Source organism: Rhineura floridana, chromosome 5, assembly GCF_030035675.1.
Source record: "Rhineura floridana isolate rRhiFlo1 chromosome 5, rRhiFlo1.hap2, whole genome shotgun sequence".
Taxonomy (NCBI): domain Eukaryota; kingdom Metazoa; phylum Chordata; class Lepidosauria; order Squamata; family Rhineuridae; genus Rhineura; species Rhineura floridana.
This window is the reverse complement of record NC_084484.1, coordinates 79,689,867-79,705,536: the sequence shown is the minus strand read 5'-3', so window position 1 is coordinate 79,705,536 and position 15,670 is coordinate 79,689,867. Positions and strand designations below refer to the sequence as shown.

The 15,670-nt window shown below is 41.5% G+C and overlaps 1 protein-coding gene across 5 annotated transcripts in view; it reads right to left on the bottom strand.

Moving 5' to 3' along the window:
• PHEX (phosphate regulating endopeptidase X-linked) overlaps positions 1–15,670 on the bottom strand; it is a 161,750-nt gene that overhangs the window by 44,707 nt on the left and 101,373 nt on the right. For all 5 annotated transcript variants that reach the window (XM_061627298.1, XM_061627297.1, XM_061627299.1 and 2 more), the window contains 2 exons: positions 9,167–9,244; positions 3,306–3,409 (listed from right to left, as the gene is read on the bottom strand). In XM_061627298.1, the coding sequence (XP_061483282.1) occupies positions 3,306–3,409; positions 9,167–9,244 (182 nt within the window). The remainder of the gene's footprint in view (positions 1–3,305; positions 3,410–9,166; positions 9,245–15,670) is intronic.

The window sequence follows — 15,670 nt, the reverse complement described above, 5'->3', positions numbered from 1 at the left end:
TGGCTGTTTAAAGTGGAAGAAATATCTGGCGTAGGTGTGCCTCCCCTGATTAGCCAAGCGAAACAGCTGTGAGTCTGGCTTTTAGAACACTGAGAGTTGGTTCTTAGCATACCTGTGCTATCATAGACTCCAATGTTAAAATTGTTAAATTAATTAAAAATCAGCCATGCGTTTTGTTTTTTTTACTTTTAAACTGCAGAAGATGAAGGTCAGAGCATGGGACAAGGTCAGTAATAGGATTTCAGATACGCTGTGAACATGGTTGATTTTTAATAAATTTCAACAAATTAGGAGACCACTGACAGAAAAAAGTCCAAAAGGAGTCTTGATCCTTTTTTCTCTTGTTTTACACCTTGAACTCTAGATACTCTCTGAGTGTTTTGTGTATTGCCATGAAAACGTAGAGGGTTGTAAAGCAAGCATTTCTGAGTTCAGGATTATAAGTTTTGTAAGATTTTGTTTTGAAATGATCTTATGGGAAACAGTAGAATGGCAGGGGTTATTTTCAATTTCATGTGGAGAAACGTGAAAAATCCATGCTGGCTATAGTATTCAGCCATGAGATAATAATGATGTAGCTGAAAGAAGGAAGATGCCTGTGCTCATGTTACATACACAGCACATCAAGTACCTTCTCATTCTCTATTGGTTTACCATTTTAAAAAACACACAAGTAGAAAAAGAATTAAGCCGCATAAATATGAAGATCAAGTGGGGAAGGGGTGACATTAAGCAGTCCTTAAAGGAGGAAAATTTTTTGAGATAAGCTCAATTCCATTTTCCCTCATGCTGAGTTAGGGAATAATCCTCTTCATTTAAATGTATACCAGAGATGGGAGATGATTCACAGGGGACAGCCCTAAAGTTGTATATTTCAGGGATTATCTGCCAATTAATTTCACCTTCAGTGATATTTTCCATCATACCAACAATCTCTTCAGGGTACATTAGTGCAGCTAATAGCCACTTCCACAAGAATGAAGGATCAAGGGTGTTTATCTCCTTTTTCATAAAAGAGCAAATGTTTTTTCACTGCTCTGGAAACTCATGGCGAGCTAAATATAATGCATTTTGCTGATCTATGGCACAGAAGAGTCTCAAAATGATCCCTTCAGGGTTCTCTCTTAAAGTTTCAATGTATTCCTCCATAACAATTGCTACACTGCTGCAGCCATTACTAATACATTTGAACAGTGCAACAAATAGTGTCACAGATGCAAGAGCTTCAGTTCATATAAAAATTTGTCTCGTGCTTGCTTTTAAGCGCCACCCCATTTTCCTCATTATCAGACTTAACTATTAAAGGACAAAGACACTAGAACTCAACACACACACACAGGATCAACACCATTAGAGAAATCGGCACTAACCCTCTGTTCCGTAGTGCACACAGGCATAGGTCTATCACATACTCTGTGTATGGTGCACTCGGGAGGGAATTTTCATAGGCACCAGCTGCTTTTTCAGTCAGTCAAGAAAACCATCTCATTGCATTGGAACATAATGTCATGGCCCCGTCAGAGGACTCATCAGACGAGGATGACTCAGGAGTAACAGCAGCAGACCCAGAAGCAGCAGACCCAGAAGCAGCAGACCCAGAAGCAGCAGACCCAGAAGCAGCAGACCCAGAAGCAGCAGACCCAGAAGGAGAAATGGAGGAAACTCCTGAGAACCCAGCTCCTTCTCCCCCTCAGCTGCAGAGCACCCCAGACACAGCTGAAGCCCTTCAGCCAGACGCAGCCAGTGAACAGGATACTCCCCCCTCACCTGCAGAATGTAGACAACAGAAGGTCAGGCAGAAGAGGGGCAGGCCTGTCCACTTAAGGCCAAAACGCTGAGGGCTCACACCTGCTGACAAACCTGCTCCTTAAAAGTCAAACCTTGGCTTCAGCTTGTTGCTGATTACAACATCAGGCGTGACCACTGTGTGTCTTCCTATCCCCTGAACCTTGACTTGGACTGATCTCTCGGCAAACTAGACCCGGACCTTCACTGACGTCTCTTCTGGATTTCTGGCTTGGCACGTAAGCTTTGAACGGCCTCTGCCCTTATCTTGCTTCCTCCTTGCTAGCCTGGCAGATTTATAGCCAAGCTGCCGGCTGAGGACTTACGGCCTGGCAATTACCAAGGAATCTCCAGCCCTGCCTGCACCCCCACCGACACTGCTGTCTCAGTGAAGAGCTGACACATAAGATCTAGAATCGTATATGCTAATAGCGAATTCATTCTCTGAGTGCCTATACATATGGAGCAAAAACAGCACCATCCACTCACAAGAAGGTGGCATCAGTAGGCTTGGAAGAAGTACAGCCCAATAAAGGCTGAGCATGCTCAGGGGCCATGGTATGCTGCCTGCCTGATGGAGGCAGGAACAGAACAAGGTGGGGAGGAGAATAAAATTAAGCTTTCTGGAAGAGAGCATGGTTGCTGCCTTGAACCCTGAAGAGGAGCACTCCACATGGAAACATTTGGTAGCAGATCCCACTTGGCTTTTCCAATGTCAGACAGAAACTGTTAGGTGACTTCATGGGGCCTATCATACTGCTTAAACATGGATCACAAGAAACACAAGTGCAACTGGCAAGGAATCATACACTGAAGGAAGATCTTCAGCAAGCAGTGAATGGCAACGGTCTTGAGACTAGACAGCACCTTGCAGTATCTGTGAAATGTGTCAATCCAACTCATATGCCTCATCCACAAGACCTATTTGCCACTGCTGCCACCTCCTCTTAGGCAAAGCTACATTCCATTAGACTATGGTCAAAGCCTGATGATCATCTGAAAGCGTATTTTAGGAGGATATGTTTGATAGCCAGGGCTAACCCAAATCTGTATCCCCAACTCAAGTCTTTAGATGGGTAAGGCTCAGATTCTATTGAAGTATGGCTTTAGTTTAACTTGAAAAACTACTTAAATGACATCAATTATCTTCTAAGGTCAGCAGGTAACTAAAGTTAGGAACAGTGACATTTCCTCTTAATAGCTAGGCTTATGTTTATGAAAAAAATCTGATGCACAAAAATGGCACAGCTGCCAACAGAAATCCTATTCAATTACAATTCAATTATAAGCTCTTTTTAAAAACAACATTAAGCTCTAAACCACCCAAAACTGAGCACTTTTAATTCTCATTTATTTCATTGTGTGACATTTAAGCACACACAACTCCCGTTGAAATCACTGGGACTTAAAAGCACGTAACTTTGGCTGGATGGTGCCATAAGTGTCTATGCTCCCTGTATATTAATTATGTGATGAAGCATCAGATCAAGTCTTTGCTAATATATTTCTTGCCTACTCACTCTGTTTTTGGAACTTCTTTTCTCAGCCAGTAGAAATCAGACTGTGCTGCCTGTTTGCGGGTCTGAAGTACATTGCCGAAATAGTCCGTTTCTGAAAACTTCATCTGGGAAAAGATTGCAAGGGTTATGCAAGTATAACCAATAGATTCAAGGGGAAAGAACAAAGAATCACATTAATGCTTACAAAGCAAAACACACACATAGACAGAAAAAGCCATCATCCTGAACTGAAATGTTCTTGTTTTGAGCAAGAATTCATTTGAGCTTTTCTCAACAGATTTTTTTTTTGCAGGGGGGGGGAATGTTAACATGTAGTTCCCATAGAGCTGTACCACTTCTATGAAATCCAGACAACTGTTGGAAGAATGGGAAATGGTTTATTTTAATAGAATTTTCTTTTCTATTTATTTCTATTTTCTTTATATTTATTTTATTTAACAAAATGCATATACCGCATGATTGTAACAGAACCTCTAAGCAGTTTACAAGAAATATTAAAATTATCAATAAAAAACAAACAAACATGTCTTGACATGTAAATGTCAGAAAACTGGTGAGTATTGAGAAGGCCACTAGGAAACGCAAAAAGCTGGCATGTCCCAAGAAATCCCACAGTCAGCAAAGCATTTTTGCCTAATATCCTGCAACTGGAAAGCTTTTCACATAATTATTCTACAGATATTTCTAGCATCTAGATATCTGGAAGAGCAATCCTATGGGTGGGGTGGGGGGAGATTCTGTGGTGGACCTTCTGCCCCTTCCAGAGTCCTGCCAGTTAACTGCAGCCCAATCAAGTGGGGGTCATGGGTCTTTTCCCCAAACTTTCCCCTCTCCAGTTACAATCGATTCTACAGGAGGGCAAGGTTGCTGTAGTTCAGGGCTCCTTTGGGGTAGGGTGTTGGGGGTAATGAAGGGGCTTAGAATGATGTGGATCCTCAGCCACCCCCAACATGCTCACAGCCCTCCTACATGCCCCATTTCCCTCTCACTGCCAGCAGAACACCCCTAGTGCAACATCTGTCCCTGCAGATGTAATAGGAGTGGGGGATCTAGAGTGGCATGAGTACTGTCTCACCAGTGGACCTCCCTCCTCAGTGGTGGAGGAGCATTTACTTCACATCTAATGGTCCCTCTGCCAGCCTCCTACTGGCTTTAGGATTACACCCTAAAATTCTACATGCATTTCAGCCTTTCTTCGTCATCTGCATGTTGATGCAGAATTATAGAAACATGAGGTATGTGATGTTTCAAGCCTAGGACATGCATGAGCAAAAAGTTAATAATTCTGACACAGGTAAGCTAAGTCAAAGCATGCATTTAAACATGAGAGGTTTACAAGCAAACTCAATAAATAAATAAAGCTGATCTGCGCCTGTAGTTTTAATACTCACAAAGCAGCTCTGGTTTTATTTATTTATTTTCAAATTACACTCTTCAAGGGCTAATAAATATTTTATGACACTGAGGAGCGTAACGAAACCACTTGTTGGGAACTGTTATTAAATGTGTTACAGGTGTGAAGGAGTTAATGGAATGCCTGAAGTATGAGTGATGAGCCAGGTAGGAGGAGGTGTGTCGGTGAGAGTTCTAAGGGAAGTTTGAATAAAAGACCGTTGGTTTTGACAGTTAGGGTTTGTTTTTTGTTGGGATTTGGAGTGGAAGGGTGGAGGTTGTGTTGTGGCAGTGAGCTGGGTGGGAAAGGGTGAATTACATATTAGAGGGGGATAGGACAGGTAGGGAAGATAGGGACTATACATGAATATACTGTTTAACATCTTGTATTTTAGTAGTTATTCTGTTCATTTAAATCCCTGCGTGTCTGACTGGTCACCTCTGCTACCATATCAGGTTCCTATTCAATTCCTGTACCTACATCCTATTGTGCTATCAGGGCACAATATTGTGCTATTTGGGTGGGACAAAAGGTGAAAGGGCTGAAACTTGTGCAGTGAACATATCTGACGAAGGCTGAGGCAAGCATCCCGCTGGGTGGGGATTTCCTGAACAAGTTTGGGTGTCAGGAGGGATAATCCCTGGTGAAGGGTGGGTTTGTGACAAGGAGACAGTAACAAAATATGACTGCTGACAGTGTGTAGGTGGCTCAGAGAAGACTCTGCTCATAAGGATTGTTAAGTCATTATACAGCCACAAGAGTGGCTGTATATTATAGCAAGCATGAATTTTTTTGCATCCACGATGTTAACTTGAAAATATCCCCATGCTATTCTGCTGCTTCCCATAAGCTCATTTCAAACCAAAACCTTACAAAACGTATAGTTCTGAACTCAAAAATGCTTGCTTAACAACTGTCTAAGTTTTCATGGCGATACATAACGCACTCAGAGAGAATCCAGAGTTTAAAGTCTGAAATAGCAGTAAAAAAATCCAGACTCCTGTTGGACTTTTTTTGTCAGTGGTCTCATACTTTGTTGAAATTAATTAAAAACCAGCCAATGTTCACAGAATACCTGTAATCATATCACTGACCTTCCCCCTACTCTGACCTTCATCTTCTTCAGTTTAAAGGTAAAAAAAAGCATGGTTGATTTTTAATTAATTTAAGACAATTAACATTGGAGTCTGATAGTACAGGCATATTCAGTAAGAACCAACTCTCAGTGTTCTAAATGACAGACTCACAGTTGTTTGCCTTAGCTAATCAGAGTCAGCTTTGGTTTACATTTGAGTGGAGACTACACGTGTCTGCTGTAGAATTAAAAGGTGGGGGAAATCCTGAAAAATAATAACACTCCTAACAATGTTTTCCTTTGGGACAGGAAAAGGCCTTCCCCTCTGCCCAGTGCCCACCCACTCAATCTCCTCCCCTCCTTCCCTCTCCACCCTCCCCCTCTCCACCCTGCCCCTTTGCTGTCCCCTCCTACTCCCCCTTTGCCCTCCCTCCCGATTCCCACCTCCTCCCCAGTCAGTTTCACCTATCCTAAGCATGATTGCACAGGAGTAAATTCCATTTAACTCAATAAACATGCAAATGATCAAATTTGCCTTCCCCTACTCCTCCTTCTATCCCTCCCTCCTGACCCTGACCCTCCTTCCCCTTCCTCTTCCCTCCCCCTCCATTCCCTTCCCCTCCCCTTCCTCCCCTCCCCCTTTTGCTCCTCCCCATTAGTCATTCAGCTTTTCTAATCATGATTGCACGGACGTAAATCCCACTAAACTCAATAAGCTTGAAAATGATTGAACATGCCCTCTTCCTGCCCTCCCCCTCCTACCCCTCTGCTCTTCCCCTCTCTCTCCCTCTTCTCCCTGCCCTCCCCTCTCCTCGTCAGTTTCACCTTAAGAACATGCCTATAGCCAGCAGATATTTCTATCAAACTTTTAAAAACAAGGAAATTGGGCAGTTATAATGAATGCAGCAGTAATGAATACAGCAGGGGAGAGGGAGACATGACCTCTTCTCTGGGATACTGTACTACCGTACAAATTTGTAAAACTGCAAATGCAACTTGGGTTCATCTTTCACGGTCCAATCCACTTCCAGTGTAGCTTAGAAGAATCTGGCAACCTTCTCCTTCATGCAAATGTAGATTACTCCCAATTCAGAGGGACTCCTGCCAGAAGCAGCTAGTTACCCAATGCACCCCAGTTATTTTGCCCACACCATGATAGCTACACATCATCTGTGTCATGTGTCAGAACTACCACATACTACGAAACTAAAAACACACACTAGAAAAAAATGGCCTAAAATATTAGACTTACTGATCTATTTAATAAATACATTTGTGAATTGCTTTTTATCAAACTTATTCCAAATGCTTCTATTTTTGGTTAGCTGAACAACTTGAAAATAAACTAGATCTCCTAAACTGTCTACTTCCTCATTCCCAACTGCAGAGTTACTACCTAGATAAGATTTGTTGTCGCTGTTGCCTTGTCTGGCTTTAAATATCTGTAACTATGAAGTTTTCACACTACAGTGATTTGATGGGATGCAAACATAAAGCAGTAAAAGCAGTGACTTCTTATCATTTCCCAGCCTGCTTTTAACTATTACAGACAGAAATATGGCCTCAGTGAAAATGTGTGGTGTATTTGGGTCTAACGTCACTGAAATATGGCAGTTTTGCAATAAGATTACAACTCATCAAATGGCCTGCAACTTCCATTAATTTGCTCCAGTCATACAATTAACAATGATCACTATTTTGTATCAAAGACAGATACTGCATATATTGCAAAATAAACCTAAACATAGACATGGTTAAAACTCCCCTTTATGGATTAAACAAGGCTTGGGATACTTACTCATCATCTTCAATTTCAATTAAAAACACTTTACTCTCCTGAGATGTGATGCTTAACAATACTCATGTAAATAATGTCGGAGATTAAGCAGAAGTCAAGAAATGTGCAAAGCAAGCGAAACCGTGTTATAGCTAAAGGCATACATTTTAAGAGCAGAAATGCAGTACTCAGGAAGTTAATATCCCTTTACTTCCAGTGGGAACTAGATGTGTCAATGTGTGAATCACTTATGTCTTGAGCAATATATCCTGAAATAATGACTCCTGTGAGAACAAAATTTCAATTTTGACTCAAATCCCAATCAAACATCATTGCAGTCTGGTATTTTTCTTTTAACCAAACATATAGTACACTTATTTTAAGTCACTGGCTCATTTCCCTGGCTATCTAGAAAGATCATGGGAAATAATCATCAGGTATGTTGATACTCTGTGCACACATGTACATGCACAGAACTCTCGAATGGCTGGATGTCCGAAATGGCATAAATGCCACAAAGTAAGACATCTGCATGTGTTAGCTTCTTGCACATAATTTATTTGGTTTCTGGAGGCAATGGAAAGAGACAAGAACCTATAGAGGGCACAAAACCTTTACCCAATGAAAGCAAAATTTTAATTTGTCTTACCCAAATTCCTTGATGCCTATTTTTGCACTCAGAAGTAGTAAACATGCTGAGATTCTCAAGATGTTTTAAATCTGCTCCCTAAATCCAAATTCTCTGCAGTTTTGCATAAAGGAAATAAACACTGTCCTACTGGATGCACTGCATTGCATAAACAGACAACACATGTAATCTTATGTTATAATTTATGTAATTAGGGTTGCCAGGTTCTTGGCCTGAGACTGATCCTGTATCTTTAGGAGAAGAGAAAGTCAGCCAAGTGCAAGTGTTCTTGCAACTCTGTAATGGGAAAAACCACAAGGTGGAATTGCCAGGCCCGGCCTCCAAGAGGTCTTCTGTATCTTTAAAAGTTGTGGAGGGGGAAGGGGGAATTCCACCTTGTGGTTTTTCCCATTACAGAGTTGCAAGAACACCTGCACTTGGCTGACTTTCTCTTCTCCTAAAGATACAGGATCAGTCTCAGGGATTGAACCTGGCAACCCTACCTATGATGCTATACTGGAAGGAAGCCCAGCTCATAGAATTTCTAGTGTGGAATTCTTTTGTGAACCAGACTTCTGCATATAGATCAGAGGTTGTTGTGGCCTGTCTACATCTTCTTGGCGGTAGACAGTGAAGGAAAAGGTCATCCATGATGACATGAGGGACACCTATTCATTCATTTTACTGTCAAAGTATGAGCCGGGAAAGAGACAGGCAAGAAAAACAGCATATGGAGAAGGGAGTGTCATGGTATGTCAAATGTGAGTGTGTGCAATACCTACCAGCCAAAATATTGGGTGTAGGCTTCTAGTTAAAATGCTATTGTAAGTGGACTAAGTTTTTAAAAACTCTTTTCTTGCTTTTACCCAAGCTCTTGAATAACTGATATTGTGAGACGTTTTAATTATTGTGTTTGTTCTGCTTCTGCTTTGCTTACGGCAAGCACCATAACAAATAACAATAAATAACAATTCAAAACAAGACTTACTGTTTTGATGCCTTCAGAAATATATGTATCATTCATTATAAATTCAGGGTAACCCACTTTTGCCAAAACTGCTTTTGCCTTTGGAAAGAAACACAAATATTATGATGATAATGATTCCCCCTTAAATCATGATATGATCTTATTTGGCCACAGTTGCCATCAGCTTCAGAATACTGATGTTCAGTAATATCCTTTTTTGCACATTGATGGCAGTTGCAGCAGCAGCAGGCCATGACCCATCAGTACACACCCCATCTGCAAATAAAGCAGAGCATTTGCACAGGGTTGGGTTGGTACACATGGATACTGGGCATGGAGAGGAGGCGGGGCCTGCTGATGAAATTGTAATCCTATCCCTAGTTGCATAGAGAAGAATGGCACTGAACCCACATTTGACAAAGCCAGTGGTGGCAGCAGCAAAACTGGCAGCCTGCCCTCAGGAGAATTTGGAAAGTTAGAAGTACAGGTGTGGTGGTTTGTTTTTGCACAAATCACAAAGAACTGGAGTTAAGAGCCTCTGTAAAAGGATCAAGGCAGCACATGGCTTTTTATGGAGGATAAGGCTGTCAATTGTTACTAGCCATGATCACTATGATCTACATCCAGTGTTAGAGGCAGTATGCCTCTGAATACCAGTTGCTGGGAATTATAAGTGGGGAAAGTGCTGCTGCACTTAGGACCTGCTTGTGGCCTTCCCATAGGCAACTGGTTGGCCACTGTGACCACAGAATGCTGCACTAGATGGACCTTTGGCCAGATCCAGCAGGGCTCTTTTGTTCTTATGTCAGACTGAACAACTGCACAGGGTTCAGAGTCCCAGGTTGCAACAACAAACTTTCCTATCATTTATGGCAATCTACTGCTCAGAATATATGGCTCCATCTCACTTCCACATAACAACATCCCATTTTACTTGTAAAAAGACTATGTGCCACAAGCACAAGAGAAATCAGCAAGGTGCACCATGATGAAGTTTCCTATAAGTCAGAGGCAGGGAACCTGTGGCCCTCCAAATGTTGCTGGATGAGAACTCTGATTATCCCTTACTATTGATCATGCTGGCTCTACTGATGAGAATGCAGTCCAGTAACATCTAGAGGACCACAACTTTCCCACTTCTGCTATAAGGCATAGGACACTGATCTTCAACCTTGGGGCCCCAGATGTTGTTGGACTAAAACTCCCATCATCCTTGGTCATTGGCTAAGCTGGAAGTGGTTGGTGGGAGTTGTAGTCAGACAACATCTGGGGACCCAAAGTTGAAGAACACTGGGATAGGAGAACTTTTGAAGCATACACCCAGGTAGCTTAAACAGATGAGCCATAGATTTTAAGAACACACACCCTTGATCATCCTGTTCTTGAAAGTTCCTCAGGTTTTTATTTCCCACCTGAAGTCAAAATCTTCTACCTGTAACATCACAATTAATTGCTAGAAAGTTAATTAAGATGTCACAAACAGGAGAATACGGGTGGGGAATTAGCAGCAGGAACAGATGAACTCTTAAGCAAGAAAGATCCCATTGTCATGCAAATATCCCCAGTGCTGGGAGAAAACAATGGAAGACAAATGCTGTGTAAAAGAAAACAAGAAATGAAAGAAATGATAACTAAAGTGAATATTTGCACTTCGTTTTCCATGAGAAGCAGGAGGGCCTTAGGAACATTTGTAAATGGTGGGGTGAAAAAGAAAAATTCTACAGCATCTATTTTGGTCGTACTGCTGTTTGATAGAATTGACTGAAGTTGTGCAATGACTGTTAGGCTGACATATCTGAGGATTCTCAACGTTTTCCTTCTTTTTCAGCTCAAGAAGGCAAGAGGGAAACATCTTATTTGTATTTCCACTGAGTTGGCTGCTTAAATGAGCTAGGTAAGTCACAAATGTCTTGTGTGTATTCAAAAGTAATCATTTTAATCACTTAATTAAGCAGCCTTTATGTTGCATCCACACAACTAAGTCTGTTAACATTTTTTATTAAGCCAACCCAAGAAACAAAATAATTTATAACAGCTGATGAACTGTTGCCTTTTAAAGAACTATTAATTTTGCAGCTTAATTAATTCTTCAGTAGATATGAAAAGAATCTATGTAGATTAACTGGTCCAACGTGGATGATTTATGAGTGCACTAGTCACTGCAAAATGTTGATCAAACCCCAAAACTCTTTATAGTTCAACACAGAATCAGATTATACAACACCCCTTGAATTTTGATACTTCAAAAAAAATTCTCCAAGAGAAAATATTACTTATTTGCTAAACTTTATAATGTGTATGCATATCGATCAGTTCTTGGCATATCCAGGTAGGGAAGCCCTAGAAAGCTGCTGGCAGTCAGTGTAGACCAGGAGAGGGGCACCTCCAGCCCATGGACCAATCTTGCCCCACCAAGAGGTCCAATGTGGCCCATGAGGCCACTTCTCCCACACCTTGCTCATCCATCCTTCAGCTGATGTCACACCAATGGGCAGGTGATGTCAACCAATGGGTGGGGAGAAGTGCTTAGTTCTGCATCCCCCCCCCAGTTTTCCATGGGAAGCTGATATGCACAGATGAAGCAACAGGATTTAACCTCTGTGCATCTGCTGATGAGGGGGAGGGTTCAGTCCTGCTCAGTTTAGCTGTGTGCACCAGTTCCCCGCTGGGAACTGGTTTGTTTAGCCTAAGCAACAGGATTTAACCCTTTGCTCTTCAGCTAATGAAGGGAGAGTTCAATCCTGCTCAGTGCTGCTTCACCAGTGCGTTCCCTGCAGGGAACACACTGACTAAGCAGACCCACACCCCTACCCTGTGGGTCAACTTTGATATGTGGGAGGGACTGCCCACCTATCAGTCACCTGATACTATTTTGTCAGTTGGTTGACAAGTGAATGGCCACACCCACCCATCAAAGTTGACCCACGCAGGTGGGGGAGAAAAAGATTTGATCCACTGGGCCAAAAAGGTTCCCCACTGTCAATGTCGAGAATAATGAGCTTGATGGACCATTGGCCTGACTCAGTATATGGCAGTTTCCTATGTTCCTTTGTTTTAGTTTACTTAATTTGTGAAGCCCGCAGAAGACATGGCTAATTAGATAAATGCAAAAAAGAAATAATAACCAATTCTAAAGAAAAATGCAGGAGCATGGTTATCAGACTGCCTGGTTCAGAGTTACAGGGCATCCACAGATTCACAGCCTTGGAGACATTTGAAGCATCTTTAGTCATAGCACTCAGGTCAATAACTAAAATCATAATGTAATGGGAGGACTTTACATACCATATAAATCAGGGGTTGCCAACTTTTAAAGACCCACTTGGATTTTTGAGGGAGTGTCGTGGGCATCACCATCTCTAGTCACTTCTCTCACCCCTCCCGGAAATCAGTCCCCTCCCCGCAAAGGATCTAGGTAAAAGTCTGATCCAATAGAAGTAATCTTAGTCATAAAAAGTACATAGTGGAAAGTGGGAACAAAGAGTACAAAAAGGAAGTGAGAGTGTCACTCTACATCCTCCAGCTCTATGTACTTTTAAAGGGAGAAAAAGGAAACAACCCTCATCACCTCATGACAAAGGGGGCAGTGAGTGGGAGGACTCAGAGACTTTGAGGGCACCAGGGAAAACCTCAAGGATGCCATTGTATATGTCTGCTTGTAAGACAGATATGGGCATACCAAGATCTGATCCATCACTGGCTTGCTACACCTCTATGTAACCCATACAGAGATATGTATCCTTTCCACATTGTGATTTTAGTCATGGGAAGGATTCGTGAACTTTTCTTTTGACTGAAGATATATGGAAAGCAGCCCTTAGACAGTCTACGGTAGTACCTATTGAAAGAATAATGACATATGAATCTAACCAGGATTAACCTTTTGTCATTCATGCAGATACTCTAGCCAAACACCATCAAATTAGTATTTAGCCCCATAACTTCAAATAGGAAAGCAGCCCCCAGCCTAACCATACACATGGTGGCATAAGAGATCATCTTAAGTGACTATTGACACAAGATATAAGGCGCAAGACTTTCAACAAGGTATTAATTTCTCTTGGAGTTTTCATTTCTTTGCCTAGACTTTTCTATGCTGTGCAGCTAATATTTAACTTCTATTTTAAAACCTATTATTCATCTAGAACAAGAATATGGGAGGCACCCTCACTGTTCTTTGACTATTATTTCTGTCATTTCAGAAATTTCATTTCATACCTGCTCTAAAATGTGGCAAAGTTTCTGTATTATAAAAGTCTAAACCCCAGAAATTACTTGGTGTAGGAGGAACACAATTCATGATGTATACAAGGAAAGAGTTAAAGGCCCTCTCCCATATAGCACCACCGCCCCAGTCTTCAAAAAAGCCCTCCATGTCTGCTACTTAGTACAACAAATATCTCATTGGGTGAATCCTAGTGGCAGATTCCACACATCACATCTAAGTTTGGTCCTCAGGATCAATAACTGGACAATGTATGATTTTACCCACACTTCTTAAAACTTGTGCAAAAAAGGATCCCTGTACTAGCAATAAATTAGAATTATTTTCTAACATTGCTATGAAAGATTCTTGCTTTCAAACTAAATATTATGCTGCCCATATATATCCTCAAAGCTCTATAACGGCCACCTTGGTAGCAGCATTTGTATGTTGGCAGGTGATGAAGGCAGAAGCTGAAACGTTTTGTTAATATAATAAAAACCTCTGTTTGGTTAATCACAATTACGTTCATATATATATATACACACACACATGTCTCAGGTGTCAAAGGCCAGGGTAAAGAGGTGTGTCTTCAGCATTTGCTTAAAACTATAAAGTGAAGTTGCCAGATGCACCTTGGTAGGGAGGAAGTTCTACAACTTAGGGGCCGCCATAGAGAATGTCTTCTCCCAGACCATCACCCTCGAGCTTCCAAGGGTGGTGGAACTACCAAAAGGGCCCCCTCTGCTGATCTCAGCACCTGAGAGGGTCTGTAGGGAAGGAGACAGTCTTTTAGATATTTGGGACCACTGAAACAATACATCCTTTCTCAACAAATTTCACAAAGATGCTGTCAATTCTGCCTCCCATGGAATATATTTTGACAGATATTGCACAGACCCCAAAAATCTGAGCACACTTTGTCTATCTTGTGGATGTGGAGGGCATATTATCGCTCACAACTACCCTTGGAATTCCATGGCAAGCAAACACAGTTTTAAGCTTAACAATCACAGTTCTTGCTGTCTTGTCAGGCAAGCTCAATACTTCTGGATACTTTGAAAAATAATCAATCACAAGAAGAAAAGGAGAAGAACTGTATTCAAAAATTTCTACACCTAACTTCTCCCATGGTAATTCAAGAATCTCATGTGGTTTAAGCGGCTGCTTTTGATTATGTGGCAAACCAAGCACGAACAGAACAATTTCCAACCATCTTCTCAATATCGTTAGACATACAGGGCCAATACATCAATCCTCTTGCCCTAGCTTTAGTTCTCTGAATACCTTGATGAGAGTCATGAAGTTGCGAGAGGATATTTTGTCTCTGAGACACAGGAATAACCACCCTGTCTCGCAAATAAACAGTATCATCTTGACAACGTAAAGGGACTTTTACAGACCAAAATGGCTTTACAGCAGGAGAAACATCTCTCAGATACTGCGGCCATCCATTCTTTATGAGAGCTGCCATTTCTTGAAGTTGAGGATCTTGTTTTGTGGCTTCCTGTATAGTAGCTGCCCCCCTTGGATGCATGGCCAATGTACCCAATTCATGTATTACTCTCTCCCCAGCCATGGAATCTTCATCACTTACAAGAGATCCACAGTAGCTCGAGACAGTGTATCAGCAAGATGCATGAGCTTGCCTGGGGTGTACACTACATTAACTTGATACCTCTTAAACTGTAAAAGCATACGCTGCAAACGAGCAGGAGCACTACCAATCCACTTTTTAAAAATTGCTTCCAAGGGTTTATGATCAATCTGAACTAAAACAACTTTGCCAAACACATACTGATGGAATTTTCTCATTACATGCAAAACTGCAAGCAATTCTTCCTCTATCTGAGCATAATTTGCTCTGATGAGCTAAGAGATCTCAAAGCATAAGACACCGGTCTGTTCTCCTGAAGCAAACATGCTCCCAGACCGTCTTTTGATGCATCAGCTTGCACAGTAACTGGTTTGGTAGTATCAAAATATTGAAGTACAGGTGCCAGACACAATTGCTGTTTAATCAATTGAAAAACTTTCTGATGTTCTGGCATCCATTGAAACAATACATCCTTTCTCAACAAATTTCACAAAGGTGCTATCAATTCTGCCTCCCGTGGAATATATTTTGACAGAAATTGCACAGCCCCCAAAATCTGAGCACACCTTGTCTATCTTGTGGATGTATCATATCTTGGATAGCCTTGATTTTATCATCATCTGGTTGAACTCCCTGAGCAGGCATTATTTGACTCATGTATTTCACAGAGTCAACCTTAAACTGAATCTTATCCTTATTAAACTTTATATTTGTAGCATGCACT